Source organism: Anarrhichthys ocellatus, unplaced genomic scaffold (genome assembly GCF_004355925.1).
Source record: "Anarrhichthys ocellatus isolate YVR2014 unplaced genomic scaffold, GSC_Weel_1.0 scaffold22, whole genome shotgun sequence".
NCBI classification, from domain to species: domain Eukaryota; kingdom Metazoa; phylum Chordata; class Actinopteri; order Perciformes; family Anarhichadidae; genus Anarrhichthys; species Anarrhichthys ocellatus.
Window position 1 is genome coordinate 2,062,568 of NW_022280052.1, and position 23,550 is coordinate 2,086,117.

The 23,550-nt window shown below is 41.3% G+C and overlaps 1 protein-coding gene across 6 annotated transcripts in view; it reads right to left on the bottom strand.

The window, feature by feature from the left end:
* sgip1a (SH3GL interacting endocytic adaptor 1a) overlaps positions 1-23,550 on the bottom strand; it is a 69,190-nt gene that overhangs the window by 9,340 nt on the left and 36,300 nt on the right. For 5 of the 6 annotated variants that reach the window (XM_031859386.1, XM_031859389.1, XM_031859385.1 and 2 more), the window contains exons 3-17: positions 15,681-15,744; positions 15,028-15,052; positions 14,332-14,394; positions 14,020-14,083; positions 13,490-13,668; positions 11,350-11,358; positions 9,721-9,732; positions 8,352-8,373; positions 8,179-8,263; positions 6,014-6,096; positions 4,799-4,879; positions 4,079-4,153; positions 3,127-3,873; positions 1,992-2,113; positions 1,424-1,577 (exon numbers count right to left, since the gene is read on the bottom strand). In XM_031859386.1, the coding sequence (XP_031715246.1) occupies positions 1,424-1,577; positions 1,992-2,113; positions 3,127-3,873; positions 4,079-4,153; positions 4,799-4,879; positions 6,014-6,096; positions 8,179-8,263; positions 8,352-8,373; positions 9,721-9,732; positions 11,350-11,358; positions 13,490-13,668; positions 14,020-14,083; positions 14,332-14,394; positions 15,028-15,052; positions 15,681-15,744 (1,785 nt within the window). The remainder of the gene's footprint in view (positions 1-1,423; positions 1,578-1,991; positions 2,114-3,126; positions 3,874-4,078; positions 4,154-4,798; positions 4,880-6,013; positions 6,097-8,178; positions 8,264-8,351; positions 8,374-9,720; positions 9,733-11,349; positions 11,359-13,489; positions 13,669-14,019; positions 14,084-14,331; positions 14,395-15,027; positions 15,053-15,680; positions 15,745-23,550) is intronic. The other variant, XM_031859387.1, reaches the window with a different exon arrangement.

Consider the following 23,550-nt stretch of genomic DNA (forward strand, 5'->3'; position numbering starts at 1 on the left):
GAGATGTATAATGTGAAAAGATTGATGAAACTGAGCCAGAATGTGGGACAAAAATGTCAAAATACCTGCACACTTTGACTGACATTAATTGAGAAAGCACAGAAACACTCAGTGGTGGATCCCGTCTATGTTAATTGCACTCTGTGTATAGAGCATCAAACAGATAGAGAACTGACACAGGATCACCCCCCCCCCAACCCGTCCCCTTTCCTCTCTCTGAGGGGATCTTTACTATACCTGCAAATGAATCAAAGTGTCTCTCAAAGGTGGGCAGTTTGTCTACATAAGCATCGTCTTCTGACAAGCCAAAGGACGAATAAAGAGACAAACAAATGGCAAAACAGAAAAGCAGAAAGCAAATTAAACCAAGGAAAAAATAATAGAAAGTAAAAATCTGAAAAGAACTGACAAAATAAAAGCATATTAAAACAAAAACAAGATGAAAATGTCAAAATTAAAAAGCACTGAAACTGAAATAGTGTGAGTTTATAATTGAAGTCTCAGTCACCTTTATAATACTGTCAAGACCATCAGCTTTTTGGTCTACCAATAACAACCACAATGAATAAATAATGTATAAATGTAGGTCTATATATGTTACAGTCTCAGAGAAGCTGTTTACTAGTCGTCTGTCCCTGTAATCAGTTTAAAAGAAAGAAACCTCAACCAGGGACGATATTCTGTTTTTATGTAACTGCTGCTGCCTCAAGAGTTTGTTTCTCAAATCTATTTGGGTTTTCAATTAACCACTCACGACTCTGCACTGTATGTCCTTCAACACTCACTCAAAAGTTAGATCAAGGAGTATAAACTGTTGCTGTGTATTCATTCATGAAAGGAAGGTTTGGTTGTGCTTTAAAATTAACAACCTGCTTCATCTCCCACTCATTCTGACATGTGTGTGAGAGTGTAAATATAAATGTGTCTGTGTGCGTCAACCTACACCAGACATAAAATGTATGTAAAGTTTAACAATTCATTGTATCAAATTTATCTTTAGGAGACATTCATTCTTATTTTGAATGAATAGAAATCAAGATACAAATGACTGCAGTCATATTTTCCATAATTAATCTCCAGATAGAAACAGCTGGCATGCATGGGTTTAATGATGTGTGGTCATCGGATGCCACAACACATTTTGGCACTTTATTGCTTACTTCATTATTTAGTAAACCATCACTGCCAAGAAACTGTTTCCAGAAAAAAATACATTTAAAAATGAATAAATAAATACAAAACTGCATAACTCATTCAAAAAAACTCTGAGCGCAAGGAAGGACAGGGCCAGTGCATAAAATCAACAACGAACTTTTAATAAGAGACATGGAAAAGCTAAATCCAGCTAACACGACTAGCCTCTGTGAGCACAGCCGTCAGAGGACAGGCCGCACAGCTCAGTGACGGTTGAGGGATCACACACCTGACACGGACACGGAGAGCTCCTTATTGACGGTGGGGGTGGTGGCGGCACTCAGGGAGTTGGTGGAGGAGATGGAGGAGGTGCTCTCGGCCCGCGCCAACGGGGCGATGGGAGGCGGGCTGGCAGAGTGGACCGGCGGGCTGAACGGACGATTCTAAACAGATAAAAAAAAAATTGTAGGATTAGGAAAAGTTGGATTAGAGTGAAAAAAGGAAAAAGACGTTCTTAGATTCAAGGTTTTTACATGTTATACCATTGCTTGTTTTGTTTTTGGGAAAGATATTTAACCATCAAAAGTTATTTCAAGTAATCAGATTAAGCTCAGATTGTTAGAACTTTGTTCTACCTGGAAAACTTTTGTCAAAGTTAATTTTACCATAAGCAAGTTGTACAGCTGTGTTTGGCTCTGTTGGCTTTGCAATGGAGGTTTGCTGCTAGTCCATGCGAGGATGCTGTGAGCCAAAGGCCCCAGGTATTAACTGATCAGAACTTGTATTGAACAATATTGGTAAGTCATAACACAACCATCTGGATTAGTAGTGAAAATCTAATAAACTGTAACACTCACTGGATCTCCTACAGCTGGTTTCCCTGGAGGAAGTTTAGGCCGTGAAGGGGGGCGGGGCGGAGGTGGTGGTGGGGTGGGGTTGACTGACGAAGGAGTGGCAGGTCGCACCGGAGAGGAGGAACCTGCAGAGGAGATTACATTACAAAACTTTCTTTTAAGATGCTGAATAGTGTGGAAACAGCTACAGTACAAATGCAGAATAGATGCAGGATGGACAGAATCTGACACATTGCTTGCATAAAAATATATTTCCATAACAAAAATAGGAAATATGCTTGCCAATGTAACTGTAGAGCGTATTATTTTACTGCAAACAAGGGATGCACACCTCTATAAAGGATTGAGAACAGGCAACTTCCTGTTTCAGCTGCCTTGAGTATCTGTTAAAAACTGACAATTAGGATTTTCCTAAAGCTGCAACCACCAAAACTATTTCAAAACATCATTGGCTTGTAACAGTCTGTGCTCAGCTATTGGTCACACGCTTTCTTATGTGAACTACTAGCCTGCATTTGATGCTGTTTTCCCTTGTATTTAGACTATTTATTCACATAGATATATGGTCTGTTTCGATCCGTGGTTTATACAATTTTTCCAGAAGATTTTCTTTTCTGCTGCATAATGGACAGTCAGACAGGACTGGTTGATAACTCCTATAGAAGACACTGTATGTGCAATAAAAATGAATAAGTTCTACAAGAGAGAAGTCTGACCTTTAAATACGAGTCAGTCAGAACAACAACCTGTGCCAACATAACAAGTCTGCAGCAGAATGGTGGTGTACGTCTAACTGGGCCAAAACATGACCTCTTTTCCAGGGATCAATAAAAATGTAGATTTGCGATTCACTGTGTGTAAGTTTAACAACAAAGAGGGTGCAATGCACTGAAAGGAAATTTAAAAATGGAGCAAAGGTGGTGTACAATCCCTTCTCAACTCCCGTCACAACAATCCCTACCTAACTGCATTTGTACGGATGCTATTGATATGAATAGTCACCTGGCTGCTGTGATGACCAGGACATTTGCTTTCGTAATTACATTTGTGTTCGTGTGACAATCAATCTAAGCTCTAAAAAAAAAAAACCTTTCCTCTACAGACTATATTCTAGTTAGAGTCATGGACTACTACTCACCACTATTTGAGCCACCAGCTCCAGATGTGGGACCCGGTGACGACACCACCGCCCGATATGTAGGGGGAGGAGGTGGGGGAGGCGTACTCCGGCTCCCCTGGCTGGCATCGTTGGGCGAGGTGACAGTTTCACTTCCGTCCTCTTTGGATTGGGGGAAGTCTGTGTTCTTGGGCTGCTCCTCTTGAGACAGGACAAGAGGCGGTGGGATGGAGCATGTTGCAGCTCCATCAGCAGGAGGGGTGCTTGCTTTTGGAGGAGGGGCTGGTGGGACGTTGGAGGGGGAGTCAAGAGGAGGGGGAGAGGAAGTGGGAGGAGACGCAAGCTCCTTTGGAGGTGCAGGGGGTGGTGAGGTTGAGAGCGTGAGAGGATTTCGGACTTCTGGGGTAGGAGGATATGAGGGGGCGGGAGGTGCAGTGGGCTCCTCTGAGGAAGACGGGGAGGTTGGGAGCGGGGGCACAGGTTCTTCTTTTGGGGGAGGGGATGTAGGGAGAGGTGGTGCAGGGTCTTCTGGAGGAGGTGGTGATGTAGGTAAGGGTGGGGCAGGAGATTCAGGTGGAGGAGGGGAGCCTGGTAGGGGAGGTGCTGGTTCCTCTGGTAAAGGTGGCCGGTCAGAAGATTCTGCACTGAAGCAGACCCATGTGTCACCCGTATCCTCGCCAGCAGGGGGAGGCTGTTCTGGTCCAAAAATGTTGTCCAAGTCAGCTATTGAGGGCTTCCTGGTGGACCTGTCTGCTTCTGTTGACACTTCTGAAACACAGACAACCAGTGACCAATCAAAGGCAGAGTTTGAAGAGGTGCTCAGTAAGTTTACACACAGAGATAAAACATGACTGACAGAGATAGAGCCAGAAAGTTCGAGATAAAGGCGCTGCTGAGATCAAAAGTAAAGGTTTTATCCTGAGGTGATGGTGCGATATAACAGAAGGCAGAAATAGACGAGAAGAGCTCTTACCATCGCCATCTTCAGAGGGAGGGCCAGTCGACTGGGGAGAGGTCGGGACATTCTTGGGTGGAAGTGGAGGTGGAGCTGCAATAAAATGATAAGTGCAACAATGAATAGTCCTATAAAACAGGAGATTATTTCCGAATAAACATCAATGATTGTTGATTAGCCTTGCTTATATAAAGTGAATTCATGTTGTTGAAGACTTTTCTCGTCACTGCAACTTATGGTGAGCTGCAAACAATGCTGATTTTTTGCAGATTAAAAAGTATTGTTTCATAGATTGGCCTAAAATACACATTCTTGCAACAAAAGCATTGGAAGTTTGGATCAAAACACGACAGGTTTTACCACACCTGCCAAACCCAACAACAACAACAACAACTTGAGGAGAAGGGATAGTCCCACAAATCATCCACCATGCAGCAAAGCACATTCAGTCGCCACCATTCCAGATGCAAGGAGGATGCGAGGAAGGATGCGTTGGTGCAGAATGGGAGACAGGTACTGAACTCTCCCAAAATAAGCCACAACCAACATTAAACCATTCGGGTGTGAAATGGCTGATGACATGAAACAGGATACAGCTGGCTGTTTGTAATGAGAAGCAGAGCGTTATTGCCACACACGTGATCAGGTCAGTTGATGAGGTTCATGAGGTGAGCTGATGGATCTGTGCAGTCATTCCAAGGAGAAGAAGAAGTGCGGCACAATATGCCCAAAACTTACTTCCTGTGGGGAAGGATCTTGTCAAAGAGGATTCAGGCTCTGACAGAGGAGCCCCCCAAGGATCGGACTCAGAGAGACCCACTAAGTTCAGGAGGGGACAGAACACGCCAAGTCAGGTGTATTAGAGCCAAAACATTTGAAGGTTTCTGATCCTTCGGGTCTTAAAAAAGTATTCGGTGTAAGTCTATCTGGTACACCGAGGTACAGCTTCAGCGGTCTAAAACAACAGGCCTGCTGTAAATGCTACCTTCAAACTACATCCTTCAAAATGACCATATAGTTCATCAAAATCTCTCTGAAACAGTTTCAACAAAAACTGAACTTTATAACCTTTGTGAAGGTAGGACTTATTACAGAGCCGTTGTATTAAATTGCAAACGTTTTACCTGCATGTTCCTAATAAGCTGGCAACTGATTGTAATACGTATGATCACTAATACAAATGGTAATGTCTGTCTTCATCAAAAAACGATCACTGCATACTTTCCATGAGGAGTGGCTTTATTGCAGGGCTGTCGTATGAGACTGTATTAGTTTTAGTGAGCTGTACCAACTTGAAACTGTGAGTAAAATGACACATACCACGCTGAAAGTTTCATCTATATTACACACCCTTTCTCTTTATGATCTTGTGAAGATAAAACCAAAATGAGTAACAAGGTAAAAAGTTACCAGTTGTCACACACGGAGCCATTTTATATGTCTGAGTGAATGTATAAAGGGGAACTTGTGTCGAGTTGATGTTAGTTATGCCTGACATGGCAGTTGCGTAACAGCTAGGAGCTCTCTCACAGCCTGTACCACTGAATCCTACTGGATTGGCTGAGAGCGGGTGACATATTAACAAGCTGCACAGTGCACATGAACATGATCAATTTCAACTTTGACCTTTGCAAAGACAGATCGAGTGAATCCACAACTGCACAGTGAGCCTGAGGGAAGAACAATGATGTTAGAGAAATAGGTGAGAGGGGGGAGGGAGAAGAAGAAAAAAGAGAGAGAGAGCGAGAGAGAGAGAATCTGCTATGACAGCCAAGCACGTCTTAGCTGGCAGCCTTAAAGAGACAATAAGTGTTTGTTCAGAAAGCCTTTTCCATTGTGTCACTGTCATAGTTTGACAAAACAACAACACTGGTCACAACTGTTAACACAAACATATTCTAACAACAGACGCAAAGACATACACAGAGACAGAAACACAGGGAGGAGGATTACCTTCCGTTTTCGGTTCTCCGAAGGCCGTTTCCAAAGGAGGCCCAAATAAGTCTGTGGTGTCTTCAGAGACTGTTTGTTGACTGCTGCAAGTCAAAAGGGTCAATATTAGAGAAGACGTTACAGAGGGACATTTCAGGGACATTTCACATCATATATCATCCTATCATGCAACAGGTAGAATGCATTTTAAGTGAGGGTCACTTTGTTTCATCCCATCTTAATTTATACATATCTGACTTGGTATGTGAATAAACAATATTTCATCCCTTGAACCAAGACTAACCTTTTAGCACAGGGTTTACCAAACTGTATTAGAACTTCAAGAAGGGCCTGCACTTCTGAGAAACAAATACAGATGGAGCAAAAACACAATACTACTCAGACTAAATGGCTGATCATACACTTTTTTTAAATTATTTTTTTTATTTGCCGTCATCTAGTATCAATTCATTTTATGGATGGCTGTATCCTTCACTGTAACTGTATTGCAATTATATATGGTCATTTGTCCGTGCTTGTTTGGCACACTCTTTGCCTTGTTTATGGTGTAATTTGTTATTGATTTGGTTGTGCTAATGTATGCATAAGAACGACCCAGTTTTCTTTAAATATCTTCTTTGCTTTCACAAATGTACCATCGTTTTATTTGGATATTATTTTAATGTATGAACCACAGAAGAATTAGCAACGTCTATGTCAGAGGCTAATGAAGATCCAATAAAATAAAATAAAAATATCTTCAATATTTATCAAAATGACAACTATTTTTTTATAATTGTTAAGATATGTAAATTATTAAGTCTGTGCTGTGGTCAAGACATCATAAGTAGTAATGTAAAGTAATAGGAGAGTGAGATCAAAAACAACTAATGCAGGAGACTGACTAGTTGTTTAACCAATGACTCATTACACAAAACCTAATTTGTTTATGTTTGTGTTTTGGGGTAAGATGGAGATAATGGAAGTTTGCCTACTTTTGCTATGTGTTTATTGACAGAAGAGAGCAACAAGGAACATGACAGAGGGTGACATCTACCCGACTAGGGTGCATCTGTACAATGTCTCATGGTACAGGACAGACAACAGACACACCCGATGGAACAAACATAAAATAAATGTGGACACTAAAAAATAGCAATCACACCTACCATAACAACAGCTTAGAGGTAACTATAAATACAACTATCAACTTGTAAAACAAGCATTTATTCTAGAAGAACATGTGTTTATGTTCCCAAAGCACACAAAGCATCACAGTGTTGTTGAGTAGATAAACACATTGACAGCTCTGCAGATTCACTGAAGCCTCAAGTGGCCCTCCAGCAGAATAAACACAATGTTTGTCTCAAACTTCTGTTTCAGTGGGACGGCAAAGGTTTGGCAAAATCTTTACAAAATCCTGTTGTGTTTGTCAGCTATTATGTTGGAAGCTCAACATAACATGTTTATATCATGGCCTTTGATTATATCAAGAGTATTAACCAAAGAAGTTCCCTTCTTTCCATGATATCGAGGCTTTTTATAATAGAATTTATACTAAAGTAACTCCACACTCCAGTTAAGGTCCCTGCCCAATGAAACTAAGCTAGACAGCTGCAGCAGATGTTAGAAAGCCTCGAGTCATATGCAGATAGTTTCAGTAAGACAACATAAGTGGTGGCATTAGATGCCGGTACCATCCGAGTAATATAAAAATACTGTAAAATAAAGTGAAGTAAATAAAGTGAAAAGTGATGCAATTTATGGGAAATAACAGTTTTTACTTAACTAATAGCTGCATAAAGTTGTTGGTCCGCTGATTGATGAGACTTAAAAGCCAGGCCTATCCGACCATAACAGAATGCATCATTTGTTTGATGGACTGACAAAACCCTCAAAAAGGCCCAAATGAAGCTTGATGGTGACATTTAAAAACTCCACACAGTGTAAAAGGTGATTACCTCAAAATACGACACTTTAGACTAACTATCATGCAATTTCTGATTTAATATTGAGCTGCAAGTAACATTTTAACACCAATAAATGATTGCATTTTAAGACATAAAATACAGCATAAGCAGCACAATGTCAAAAGACAGGGTTTCAGCAGTGACACATAAAGTATGATACACATAGCACCTTAACATTAAGCCTGTCCCCTTGTCAGGGAACCGTGAGGCGCATACCTGGGGGGCTGTGGCGCTGGAGCTGGTGTGGGGGCCACTGCGGGTAAAGTAGGGACGACACGTCTCGGTCTGGCAATCTCCTCACCTGGAAGCATAATTAAATCAGTTTAGCATGTGAGACTCATTCCATTCACAAATATTAAAACAAAACCTGGCCCAAGAAGGATACTCACTGGATGGGTTCCTTTTCAAACCCTGTGACATAAAGAAATGACAGTAAAAACACAAATCAGCAGAGTCACTAACAAGTAAAATGTTGCATCAATTCTATTAAACATTTGTCTATAAAACAGCAGCAAATATACAGAAAACCGTAAGATGTAAACGTATGGCTGTCAACCTTTTCTTTTTCACAAACAGCAAAGTGGTTTAAACTGAACACTGATGTAGTGAAGGTCAGAGGATGAACTTCAGCCTCAGGTTGACTTAATCTGAGGAGACCCGTGGACCAGCCTGCCCAGCTACAAGCTACACCGGAGTAGGCATTACGAACACACAAACACTGCGGTACAGAAGAGGTTTGCCTTCATTAGACAGCAGATAGAAGAGACACGAGAGGAAATGAGGGCAGAGGGATTGGGAATGAGTTCCAGCAAAGGTCACAGGCTGGACACAAACCCCCAAACGGAAATACTGTTTGCAGTGCCATGTAAACAGCATTTCTTTGTAAGTGAGTCATTTAACAGGGAAATATGGCACAGACAGTGACCTGTGTGCACATGGAACAGCAAAATATCTATCGTTAGGATACAGTTTAAATTAAGAGACTCCAATAAATAACTCCAAAAGTCAAGAACATTGTTAGTGTCACTTTAGAAAATGCCAACTGCTGCCTTCATTGACCTAACTGTGCTCTGAGCAGTGGTTTGAGGTGTCAAAGCCCCCCAAACAATATTGGAAAGCTTTCAAAACATGCTTTTGAGATCTTAAGAAGCCTAGCCCTGGTACTAGAGAAGGTTTGACAAAGTTGGAGCGTAAGAAAGTTAAAAGAGGAAAGAGTTTTGTTGTTGAAGAGGCAACAGCAGAATAATATTGCCTCTCCAGCTTTGACACCCGTGTCTATGTGAGCATTTGTATGAATTCACCATATGAGGGACACAAGAGGCCAAGAAAGGAAGAGGGCAGATGAGGAGAGAGAGAGGGAAGGAAGGAGAGAGAGAGGGCAGCACACGGTAGCAGTTGAGATGAGAACACACGACGATGGGGAGTGACTGAAGTAAGACATCAAAGGGTCCAGCTGTCAAAAGTGCAAATGTTCTCCCACTACAGAGACCAAGCATGAAGCCATTCAAGATGAAAAGCAAGCACACTAGCGATCTGCAGAATCTGGAAAATAATATTATATATTTATATGTTTAAATATTAATGTCAAAACAAATTAGCAAACAGTTTTGACCCGTCGCCTGAGCCACTGAACCCAGCTACGCATTTTCTGTCTTATTCAACCGACTCCAAGGACAAGGTGAAGAGCAAAAGGGTACAAGAAGCATGCGACATATTTTTTGCCTGAACCCAGGAAGCCGGAAAGACAAGGACACTTACCGGGCTACGTCTCTGTGACCAGCAAAAAGGAAGAGAGAAGAGACACCTGGTCAGAGAGTGACAAATCAGTAAAGCAGACATCCTACACCTGAGGACAAGAACAATTGTGGACTGGTCGGTCAGATTTGGGGATCAAATGATAACAGGGAGACGTGCTCATCTGTCTTAGATTTTGTGGGAAATTGCTTGTGCAGCCTTGTGTGGTTGAAGGATTTTTGAACATAAATGCAGATAGTTCAATAATTCCAAAATAGAAAGGCAAGTGGGTATTAGGACACAGCCGAGGAGGACTTATACTGATCTGTGCGTTTGTGTTAATGCCATCATCAGTGATCCAACATGGAGCTGGTTAAATCACTTCCCTCTCTTCCTCCCCTAGTCGTTATCTTTATCTCTATATATACCATCTCTTTATTTTATCATTTTTGCCATCATATCCTTATTAGTTTCCTTTCATTTTTCCCTCTAGTCTCCCCCCCCTTTGGCCTCTTTAATTTTTGCTTCCATCTGCCTTCGTCACCTCCGTCTCGCATCAAGCCTCCATCTCCCCTCCATCTCCCCTCCATCCCTCTCTCTGGTGCTTGTTCCAGTTGTGCAGTGAGCCATGAGTGATTAACGTGATGCAACAAGGGGGTGGGACATGCTGGTGGAAGGGATTCATTTCATTGGGACACAGCGCAACACCGTTTGTCATACGCTGAACCAATCGTCGTCTCCCTGCTGTATGTAAACAGGAAGTTCAGCCACACACTGTGACCTTTTAGCCTCCGTCAGGGACAAAGCTCTGGTCTGTAACACAAATAGTTGTGTATGTTGTAGATAATGCCCACGTTCAAAATGAACCACTCAAAACAATTGTGTGATGTATTTAAAATCAGAAAATGTAAAATGAAAATCAGAAGAACAAGATTTTTGTTTCATTTTTGAAATTCAATATTGCAACCTTTTCTTTTGGTGCTAGAGAAATGAAAAGTTGTGTTGCTGAGGCAGATACTATCTGGACAGGGAGTCAGCTGGGCTGTTAAGTGAGGGGGCTCTCGGTGTAGACCTGACTGCACAGTGACACACATTAATGTCACACGAGGTACTCATTATAAAAGTAAGACGTTTGTCTTCTAAATTAAGCTCTTCTAGTTTAAATGCCAGTAGACATAACACAAAGGAGGAATGATATGCGATGCCGCTTATTTTTGAAGTCTCTAACATCTTAACTCCATTTCTGACCTTTCTCTCGCCTCCTCTACTGCTTGCAGTGGTTCATTTGGACTGAGAACTAGAAGCTCAAGAACCAATTAAAATCAGATTCAAGAGGTCTTAGTCAATGGAAACAACTTAAAAGACAGCGCAGTTGTACTCCAAGTAAGTACCAAGGCAAACAAATCAACATGTGCCACAGAAATGCTGAGCAGTGGCAAACATGCATGTACAGTATTCTGCGTAAAGATATATATACACACCACAATGAAACACACTCACACATAACATTGCCCTATACATGCTGGGCTAATAATACATCCTATAATTATTACACACTAGCCATTTCTAGAAAGCCTATTCTCAGCAACACAGAGCAAACAGTCGGGGGAAAAAAAACCTATGAACACAACAGCATGCAAAGCTAAGGCTTACCGGACTCCTCTACAGAGGTTAGCATCATTAGAGGCAGCAAAAGAACGAGAGACAGGAGAAAGAGAAAAAGAAGGGAGGGGTGGAATAGTTAGAAGACTAGAGGGGGGGAGTGTATTAATGCTGGCAAAGCACAGCAAAGCATCTGTGCACAATGTAGGCAGTCACCACTAACACAGACAGATAAAGCTGGAGTAGTACCATGGCTCCCTTCATACCTACACCTACACATTACCCACTACTCCTCCTAACATGATATGATATGGTTTTATGTGAAATAAGCTCTGAACCTCCATCATTGTGTTCCTCTCACAAGCTGATGTACAGATGCATAATTCATGCAGAATGTGCCAAATAGTAACACGTAAATTAAGCTCATGCAGGCCGCTAAGTTCAAAACCAAGTATCTATGTATGAAACTTGGTATGTGTTTCAGGTTTTTACAAAGCTGGGGTAAGAGCTGGCCGTATTAATATGTGGAAAACCAGCATGAAGAGCAAGAGCATTAACATGTAGAGTCTCAGGTATTAGTCGAGGGAATCTCAATGATTATTCAAATGGATGTGTGAGTCGGAAAAGGAAAAGGAAGAACTGGAAAGAAGGGGAAAGAAGCAGTGTTTGCTTTTGGAGGCCTGCTAACATTTGGCCCCTCTTTCTCTTTTCATCAGACCATGTTATTGTCAGTCCATAGCCAAGGTTACCCAGAGTTGCCAGGGACTGGGAGCGACTGTGTTACTCGTGTAATTTATTTGAGAGGGAAAAGCTCTGCCTCGGCAAACGTGATGCTAATTTGAACTGGTAGAGGTGAAGGTGGCAGTTGCGTAATAACAAGTACAGGCCAGAAATTACAATGTCAGGATTTTTGGTTAACATTGAGTTGACTTAACTGCATTACATGAATTTCAAGATGTTAAGTGAAACTTATTTCAGGTTGTTTCAGCTTGTCCTGGGCTTAGAAAAAACACACCAGGATTACGTAACTACAGTGCATAACAGCCCTAAAACTAAATCGGTCATATTAACAGGGCTGTAACTATACGTTTTCATTATCAATTGATCTGTTGATTATTTTTCTGACTAATCCTTAACTCGATAAAATGCCAGGAAGAACTGGTGAAACATTTTCTGTTGATCGCACATTATCTCTATCTATTGTGAGGAACAAAAAGCAACCAATGTCTCCCATCTACTACACACATGAACACAACCATTATCTATCTAACCATTATCAACACCTGATCAGGTTAACAGAGCCAGTGGGTAAACACACGGAGGCTGGATTAAATTATTAAATCCAGAAGCTCAAATGACCACAAGCAATCTCACTGGACAGCACATCGACACACAGGTGCATCGTGCCCACTTTCCTATCTGAATTATTCACAACGGACACTCAAGCCAACTGTCCTCACTGAAGAAGAAAGGAATTATGGGTAGGCTGGGGAGGCCTGTTTTGGAGTCCCTTTTGTTGAGTGCAGGCTGTGTGAAGGGAATGTGTGCTTGAATTTGGACTCAATGAGCTGCTTCACCTCAAACAAGAACTTCACACCTAGCTGGCTGCTCTGTGGTTCCTGTCGTGGCGGAGCGGCCGCCTAGTGTTAAACAACACCGGACCAAATGGGATAACGCTGAGGTCACTGACATTATCGCAAGCTTCATAAATGAACTAATTCAAACTATCATATACATTAGCTGACCTCGCTCATTACAGAGATGTGGATTGCGGGTTCGGTGTAGGGTTCAAACTAGAGATATCAGGTGCTGTTGCAGACTGGCTCATTAAAACAAACACAATAAAAGTTTCATTTCCAAAAATATCTAAATAAAACGGAAGTAATGACCCATTAAGAGTTCCCGTCCTAAGCTAAAACAAAACAGTGATATAAAGCAGGAGAAATATTGTAGAAAAAGATAGCAGCACACACAACATCATGCAGCAACAACACATGTGCACGGCCATATCTGTGCACAGAAATATCTCACTAAATCTCTCTATATGTTGAAAGCCAAGGCAATTGAAGAGGACGACGATAAGCAGCAGGAGTGATTCACACGTGCACATCATAACCATCTAACCACCAATAGACAGCCATCTGCTAATGAAAGCCAGCAACGGGAGGGCAGTGACGTCAGAGCTACTCACCATAGGAGACGGGGACAGGGCTATGTTGCCTATGGAGGCTTTGAGCTCGTCGACCGAGGGCACAGACGCTACGCGATCGGACTTCAGTGGCTTGATCTTGACTTTGAATTTTTTCCTGTGGTCCTCCTCTCCTTCCGACTCATCCGAGGAAAAGAAGTGGGGCTTTTTGATGGTAGGCGGTAGTGCAGCGTCAAGGTTTCCAACCTTAAATCAATGTTGTCCAGGATTTGCAAAACTTAAAATGTGGTGCACGCCTAGCAACAGAATCAAGTTAGAAACAGGGATATTTGATTATATAGATTTTTTTTTTGCACTGATTTGGCAGACTCAGCTGAATTTGAGAGGGGATTAAATACATTCCCCTGAGAATGACATCACATACAAACTGATCTCCTTTCAGTGTGCACCAATTTAACAAATCCTTTACTGGATTTGGAAGCAATCCGTGTTTTGGTGAGCCGAGGTAACTTAGCAGAGAAAAACAAGACATGAATCCTGTCAAATGACAAATCAATCAGTGCAGAGGATATCTCCCTCTTCGGACTCCTCCTCAGGTCTGAGGCTGTAGCCTTCATCATCCACCTCAGGAGAGTTCTGGAACACAAATAGTGACTGTGTGTGAATATCTTTAAATGTTTGTCTGATGTCATCAGTAACACACGACTGTGATATTAGTTGTAAATAAAATGCTCACAGACAAAAATGATCACAAATGTGCCAATAGCACACACATTTTTCAATGAAATGGATCAATATACACTCATTCAATGCAGATGAAAACAGGGTGACAAAGCTGAATCACTGTTTAAAAATCAACATAAAATAATAATCCCATCACTCACATATCTGTCCCAGTCGATATCTCCGTAGAAGCCATTAGGGGCCCCGTTGGTCTTCTTCTGAGACTGAGAGGAGAGAGACACTTTGATTAAAATCCCATCAGACAGTGAAGGTACAGTATATCCTGCTCTACCACTGGATGTGTTTCTATGTTAGCTACCGTCACACAAATCCCTATTTTCCTCTCACAGGCCCTTATTTGTTCTCTGTTTTCTCCGCTTGGTCACGAATAATTGGATAATGATGATGATCATTGTTATTATCCCAACATGCTGCTAATCGTCCAACAGTGCTGGATAATATTTCAAGATTTAAATCTCTTCAAGCTTCTCCAAAAGGACTAAGGGGGATATCCTGTTGCCCCTTCCCCCCTCAAAGCCTCCTATATATCCTCCTATAGCTGAAACAGCAACACTGGAGGCTGACTGATGAGTTGAAGAACGTAGTGTGATGTCTATAAGCAGTCTAAGCTCTCGACTATATACTAACTATTCTAGAGACTAATCTAAAAAGGACTAGGGATTAGAGGTCAGTACCGATTCAACCTCTTGGGGTTCCTGGCAAGTAAAAAGAACACAGGAAATAAATAATGAACTCAAAATCACCAGTCTTGATTTCCTCTAGTTACACACATGTAGAGTGAATAGTAATTTACAAATGAAATAATTGGCTGTTATTGAATATCTTCGGTTACTTACACCGCTGTCTCTGTCTGGGGACCCCCTGTGAGGATTTAAAGAAGCAGAGAGAAGAAAGGACAGCATGAAATTCACTTAACGTGTGAGCTCTTCATTTCAAATCAAGTGCTTTGCTAATTATTCAAGCCAAAATATTTAAAAAGGGGGTATTCAGGAGAAACCTTTTCACGGCACGCTAGCATACCCACACATTCATTCACTCATATGTCACAGCACACAAAGAAAGCGTCTCATGCACACTTACAAATTGACTAAACATCCCTGGAAAACTATCACCATCACAGAGAATCTGCAAGCCGACCAAGTACTTGATAAGTGATCTAACTGATCAATTAAGTCTTATTTTGATCCTGCTGTATTTGCATATTTTCAGAACATTTCTGCCATGATTTAACAGAAATAACATTGGCTGTGTGCAAACAAGCAATGTCACAAGCACTGGATATTATATGCTCGTTGTGTGTACGTATGTATGGAATCAGCTCTGATCCACTGTTATTTGACTAGACTTGTACTTAATACTTTTTCTCATGCTGCTCTACCAGCAACACTTTCCACCATATATACATTATTTTTCTCCTGAAAATACATTTTTAATTTAGATGTTTCTGTTTGGATTTTTCCAGACACCAGGAAAAGGGACGAGGACTTACGTTGAGTCATTGTCTTTCTCTTTCTTCCGTATCCCAAAGGCCTTCCTGGTACGTTTTTTCAATCCTGAGGAAAAGAAAAAGGGGGAATCATTGCACAAAGAGACACCAAAGGGATAACTAAAAGGCGGTGTCTGTGGGTGGGTTAAAGGGCAGATGGGGTCAGCTGTGCTGCATCTATCATCCGGGAGATTAAAGACAATGTTTTTATGTATTATTGAGTGACTGGCTGCATCGCGTGAAGGCACACACCGTCTTTCCAATCTGAAAATGTGTTCATGGTCATCGCAAACAGACAGACAGCCTTGCAATCCTCAAGGCGTCTTTTTGGAATGAAAAAATCATTAGCGCTGTGAAAATCAATGAGCATAGAATTTGACAAGAATAGCTGAAGTGAGCCGATGAGGAACCCGTTATAGGTCACACGGCTGATAATATACAAAACTTCAATAAATAATGGTACAGAAAGCGTGGGAGATCTCTTATGTACCCATTCAACAAGTCTCACCAAGGCAACGGATCAACAGCTGCTCTATTGGAGCTGCTCACTGACCAACAATACAAATGATGACTGTGTTGTTAAAGCAACAAGTAAGTGTGTTTTAGCCTTAAGTCAACAAACTGTGTAGTGTTCAGCACAGATTTGCAGATATGGTTTGTGTGTCCTTGCTTACCAAATTGTCTTATTCAACAACAACAACTCAAGCTCAAGTTCCGCAGCTCTATCAGGGTGTAACTCCAGACGGCATCGACAACAGTGGTTTACAAGCAAATGGTTTGTAAAAAAATCAACTCCAATGCCATTGTATTGAACTACAGGATGGCACTATAGTACCGTTTGATATGATACACTTCTCCTAAAGACCTAATTCCAGCTTTGATAGAGATCTAGTATGTTTCATTTGATCAATCGTTCTGTACAATTATCCCAAACAAACAACCCAAATGCTCCCGGCTTGTTCTTACCCCATATGAAAGCCCAGTTGTCCCCCTCCATTTCTTTTCTGATAATTCCTCGACTCTCATTCTTCCTCGTCTGGTCATGAACTCGCCACATCATCTCATGACCGATCTCTTCCTCATACCACATGCAGGGACACACTGAGCCTCAGAGCAGGAACCTGATGCTACATCTTGCTAGCACACAAGGTATCATGATCCTGTTCCTAATCTGTCTGGTACTCAAATTCAACACCACTGACTTCACTCATGAATTAATTAAAGACAAATGTCATCACTTGTACCAACTGATGAATTCTCTTTACTACTTTAATATTTGGATCAGCACGGCTGCAGATAAAGTGGCAAATTGATCCAGAGTGGCCTGCTGGCCATGAGGAGTCTCACACGGAACCATCGTCTCATTGATCCCGCTCACTTATTCCATCGTGCATCCTGTAGACGGCTATTGTCACAGCTCAAATAGAAGTCCAACTTCAGAGGAAAAGCACTCGCATACATACAAACATATACACAGAATGATTAAATATTCACAAATACAAAGGATTGGCCGTATAAGGTAGACTCGCATGTCCCTGCAGCTATTTTAAAAGCATGCAGAGACATGCAAACACCTCGAGAAACAGAGCTTGATGAATATTCAAGGACACTATAGGCGATCAGCAAGTGTTTCTATAAAAGCCATCAGTCACTACCCATAGACGGTGGGTAAAATTAAATAAACATATATGTGAGATGTATAAAAACATGGTTTCCTTGTGTGTGTAATTGAGGGTGGAAAACACTTGCTTTATAAGAAGCTGTTCTTTTTTTTGTGAGAAAATCTTGACGGCCAAATGCCCCCTTCAGATTTATTCATGATCAGAAACAATCAATTCAGTTTCAATTCAGTTTGCAAATTGCCCGAGGTCATGTTTCAAGATTCTGGATCACTCTCTACGTTTTATCTTTAGGTTAACACAATTTCCTATTGTGATATGTCAGTGCAACACTTTCAAATATCAATAATAAAATGAAGAGCAAATGTGGCCTTAAGCAAGGCAATGCAAAACAAGGAGCAATACTTGTTTTCAGTATCTTTTTAAGAACACTACACGTGTGGCGAGGGTGCTTGAACTGGGTGCTTGTGAGTAAAAGTATGTGTTGTTTGGTCATTCTGTTAGATTTTACAGACACAAATTAATGTGCACACTTGTGCTCACGTGCAGACACCTCCTCCTGATAACTGAGATCAAGTTTTATCCCCAAAGTACTGAAGGTTCCATTTCTGTGAAGCCAGACGAAAGGTTTGTTCTTTCATTATGTGGCTTGACTGATCGTGGTGAGGCATCTGATGGAAGTCGCAGCGTGAGGACACAGTGTGCTTTCTCGGCCTATGGGACGGGAGCTTTAATTGTTCCTTCAACAGCTGTTCTGCAAAGCGAACGAAGTTTCATCACTTCAGTTATTTATTGTGATGCCAGTCAGAAGCGCAAACTTTTCCTTGTTGGTGCCACCTGGTATCTGGTTCTTCCAGATTATCCATCCATTAAAGCAACTTGCGCAGTGGCAGCGTATTCTTTTTCACAACTCATTGCCTATTTTTAGTAATTTGTCAGAAGCAAAAATAAATTCCATTTTTTTCCCATTGACATTTTGTTTCAGGCTTGGGTTGATCTTCAGTCTTTATTAAATAGCTTTCTAGATTTCTTGCCCCTCTACGGAACCTCTCTTCTTTTTTTTGTCTTCTTCAGGTCATGTTTCCCTCTCCTGTAAATCCAGCATTGCCCCCAAGCAAGAGCTGACAGCTTTATAGATGTGCTAATGAAAGAGCATTTTGTTCAGACGGGACAGTGCTCACATGGCAGCTGTGCCCCGTCTACAGAAAGTATGCGTTCTGCATTAGTTGAGATTAAAACCTGAATTATTATTTCACTTTTTACTTTTCACTTTTACTATTTACAATTTGTATTGGCTTTTACCTTTTGTTTACATTGTCTTCTTTTTCTCCCATAACATATATATATTATATATTAAAATAATGTAATACATGTATGTAATAGACTACAAGCCCATGTGTAAAGTACAGCAGGACCCAAATCTGTGTGGATGACGATGTGAAAGATTACACGAATGTGTATGGCAGGGGTTAATTAACGGAGAAGGAAAGAACACAGCGAGTGGCACACACTGTTTAATGACTTAATGGCTTCCGTTCCGAGGGATGCTAGCACAAGTGCTAACATAATTAGTGGTCTCTTCTCAAGACACAGTAATGTGATTCTCGGACAAGCCAAAGGACATGAAGCAAAACAAGACAGGACACTGCCAAACCTAAACAAAAGAGATAAATACATGACAACTGAAGAGCAACACACTGACCAGAGCTAGACATTCAAACGTTTTGCTCTGGAAGGAAAAAAGGTTATTTTTCTAGCCAAAATAATGTGTATGTGGTCTCTTAAAAGACTTCAGGGTAATCTTGGAGGAGTTGGAAGCTAACTTTAGAAAAGGTCCCAAGAAGTGAAAACAAACTCACAACAGGAGGAACACCACCCAAAGCAGCACTGTGTTATTTGTATAACTCAGTGAGGTCCACCCTTCAACCTACAGAAAGAGGCTGGCTTTAATAAAAAGGTCCACTTTGAAACACAGCAATTACAGAATACCTTTCTCCCATTATTAAATTGAGCACAAGTCCACAAGAGCTCATTCCAAGCCAGAGAAAAATAACTTATATTGCACTCCTCTGATTACAAAGCTTTTAAAGAAATACTTAAAACCTAGGCTGTCTAGGCCATCTGTCATCCACGAAACTCAAATAAGACCTTTAGATGTCCTATATTGCAGCATGTCCATCTGTGTTTGGTGGTTAATTCTGTCCTTATAGATCCATTGATGAACAAAGCAGCAGTTGGTTATCTCTGAGAAACCAGAAACTAAATTGAACACTGCAATCCCATATAAAGATTCGATTTTCGAGGTAAACTATTCTAAAATCTCAAGTCTCATCAAGTTAAACTTCCTGCAGCATCTCTCGAATGACTCAACGTATGTTGTTTTCCTATTGCTTTAAATCAGTCAAGTCTTAAACTAAGAGCTGCGCTTGCGTCTCTGCACTGCAGCTATTGTGTGATTGTGATTTTAGTGTGGGCTTGCCTATGTCTGCTTCTGTCAGGGTAGCCGTTGCATTAGCCAATAAGCTACATTAGCCTCAGAGTCAGAGTACTAAACTGGAAGGGACACCTTGCTCTAGACACATACGCACAAAAACGTGCATCACACACCCATTTTGGTAAAAATTGTGATGTTCATGGCTATAAAATACTATGTTAGGTATGAAAGCATCAGATTAACTTCCACATTTTGTGACTGATTGTAAACTCTCATTTGTTGCGATATTACAAATGAATCTAAGAGAGCTAAACACACTTTCTAAATCTAATTCAGTGCCTGTATAATCTATATTTCACTCTAAAAGTGGATGAAAAAGCGTTTATTATCCCGTCTAGTATGCATGTCAGAGCACACTCAGGTGGGAGAACGGCATGAGAGAATTAAAAAGTGTGAAGACGGTGCGTTGGGTTGTTATGGGTGTTGAGTCAAGCTGTTGACTAAGCTCGAGGAGAAGCATGTGGATCCACTGACAGGCACGCAGACAAGGAGTCAAGTAATTAGTAGAACAGGACGAAAACTGGCGGGAACATAAACAAGCAGATATTTAAAAAAAGAAACGCAGACAGACAGGGTGTAAGAAACAGTACAGTAAGTAGACAAGGAGACAGCACGCACTGAGACATGCATACTGACATCCTGTCGACAAACAGAGAGTTAGACAGACATATTGCAAACGCAAGGTTTAAAAGGCTTTTTCGTTGGAATGACTCATCCATCCTGCTGGCCTTGAGAGGCAGGAGGAGGAGGCAGGTGAGCAGAGAAAAGCTGCTCAGGACTGCCAGATACACTAACAATGACCTCCCAATGCTGCAACGATGCTGAGACAGAAAAATGCTCTAATTTCACGAGGAGACACGTGATGTGCAGCTATGTGAATGCAGCCTCCATCTTATGTTATGCACCGTTTCTGCAGACCTGCGTCTCAAAAACTGAAGTTTATCGATAAAAGAGGCAGAGCAGAGGACGACGGACGACAAAAAAAACATAAGCTTCTATACAGCAGCTACAGTGAGACACACTCACAACAAGCCTTTAAATATGAAGCTACGATTTCATTCATGTAGAGAGATGTCAGCTAATTTCATAAAGACAAACACAGTTTCATGGAATGCAACACAAACAAGGCAATGGGAGTCACAACATATCTCTACTGGCACAGGAAGGAAGAAAGTCATTTAGTCAACCTCCCCCACCTACATGTTCTATACTAGTCACCACTTCTCAAACCTTTCTGTCCCTAAGCTAAATATGGAGGAAGAATTTGACAGAAGAGGCCGAGAGGAGAGACCCCCCCCCCCCCCTTGTCTCATTACCTGGCAGCACAAACAGAAAGCTAGGCCATGGACCGCCATTACCTTCAGCCTCACTGTGTGTTTCAGTGAAAGAGTCTGTGTCAGTGTGGCAGAGGAAAGACAAAGAGAGGGTGTCAGTTTGCGTTTGTGCTTGTGGATGCTAAAATTAGGCCTCGACTGTACTGTCCAGGTGGCTGCACTGTGAGCCATCAACTGTAACAACGTACCCATCGCATACGCAAACACACACACACACACAACAAATTAGATGGTACATGTCGGTTTTGTTGCACAGATGCACCCTTTGGGAAAAAAGAAAGAAAAAAAGAGAGAGATGTTTCATCAAGTGACGTCACCATCCTCTTAAGGAAAGTGGGTCAGGGCCAGAAACCATATAGCAGCGTGCCGACAGTGCAGAGATGAACAGAAGATGATGCATCAATCTGTGCATTCTATACCTACAATTTCATCTATTTAAGCTTTTTTTGTTTTCCATGGACAGATAAATAAATAGAAGTATTTAATGAACGAATATATATTTGATTAGAAGTGGAAATAGTAAAAGCTGCAACCACAGGTTCACAGAGCCCAATCTGACAATTTCAGATTGCTTGTTTTTTTCTGACTAAAATAGAGAAGTCAGTTGAAAAAAGGTTGTTCTGCAACAATTTTAATTATTGATTAATTAAGTCATTTTGAAACAATAATAGCAAAATACACAAACCACCATTTTTCAATGAGAATCTTTGATAGTTTTCTACATTTTCTGTAATAGCGAACGCAACAATTTGGTTATTTTGATTGTTGATTGGAGAAAAAAAAGCTATTTGAATACGTCAGTTTGGGCTTTGGCAAAGTGTGTTTGGTATATTTCACAGTTTTATGATTAACAAGCAATTCATCCGTTAATCGCGAAATTCATTGGCAGATTAATCAATAATGACAATAACTTATAGTTGCAAGCCTAGCAGGAACCACTCAATATTTGGCTTTTGTGATTGATAACTGATATTAACTATTAATTTAATACCAGAATTGTCCCATAATCACTAAATTATTGTATTGCTGCTTCAGAGTAATGTCCCATATTATAGCATTTGCCGTAAGATTATATGCTGCACTCTCTTGTCCCCCCCCCCCCCCTCCTCCCCCCCCTCCCCCCCCCCCCCCCCCCCCCGATCATTGTGTATCATCTCACCCTCTCTCACTTCTGGCTATATAAACAGCCAGCACTCACGGTTCCCATCCCCCAGCTCCAAATAGCATCCACCAAGGCCTGTGTGGCAAATGACCCTGCTGCCAAGCCAACAAAGTGGCTTTTAACATGGATTTTTGGCACAAAGACACAAGGAGAAGATTTTTTTTCCACCATGTCAGAGAGGCAGATATGGGAACCAAGTGGCCTCTCCGCCTCCAGCTGGTGCTCAAAGCGCTCCCCCTCATGTCACAGTTTGATACCGCTATGATTTCCTAAAACTCGTCACATATAAACATCAAATGAATCCTTATTTCTTACTGGATAAAGTGATTCATAATGAAGCAATGTGTTCAATGCGTGACAGTTTGCAAGATTGAATTAAAGATACACGCTGTGAAAGTTTAGGCATATTTCTCAGAGCATTAGCAAATCACAAATTTAGGCTCTTGAGAACCAGCAGGCAGTACTGCTCCAAGCTTCAATGTTTTGCCATTTATAGTGTAATATTTTCTACATCAACTAAAAGTAGTTTGAAACGTCTAAACTTTACACTAACGGAACCACAATTTGATGGTGGCACATTGTTGGTGGGTAATACAAGCTCTTTCAAGTGTCTCCGGGTTGTGAAAAAACCCTATTGGGCCTCCAACTCTCCCCTGGAGACAAGTCCCCAGCTATTTCAGTCATGTCCTATCAAAACAGATCACCACTGAGGGGCGAAAACAAAAAGTCAAAATCCTCTCTTCCTCTTTCATGTGCATTAATATGACAGTACCCAGAAATGTCATTTGCCAGATACATAACCATAGGAAGATGAAAATGGCAAGGCGAGAAAGGCTTTTTTTTTTTTAATGCATGCTGCATTTTATAGCCACAGTTACCTGCACATTGGTTTAGGTTTGGAGTAACGTTTATCACTTTGTATAGGGCAGCAGCCATTCAACAGACGCTGTAGAGAAATAAGGCCATTAGTCATGTATGGGTGACTTTTCCCAAATACAGACTGGCCTCCATCACCAGCATGCTGTGTGCTCGCTAAATGGACCTGCTGTCCCTTATTCCTCATGAGTTTCCACAAAGATGCACAATACTAACATGCCAAAGATTTTGAGTATTCAGAAATGCACTTACTAAATAAATACACGACCCTTTCTTGCACAATCCAACATCATAAAATGAGTAGAAAAATACTTTGATGGTTACCAGTAAGGTGGGAGACTGGCTAAAGATCAGCCTTCAAAAGATCATTTGCCAGAAAAGTTTTCTT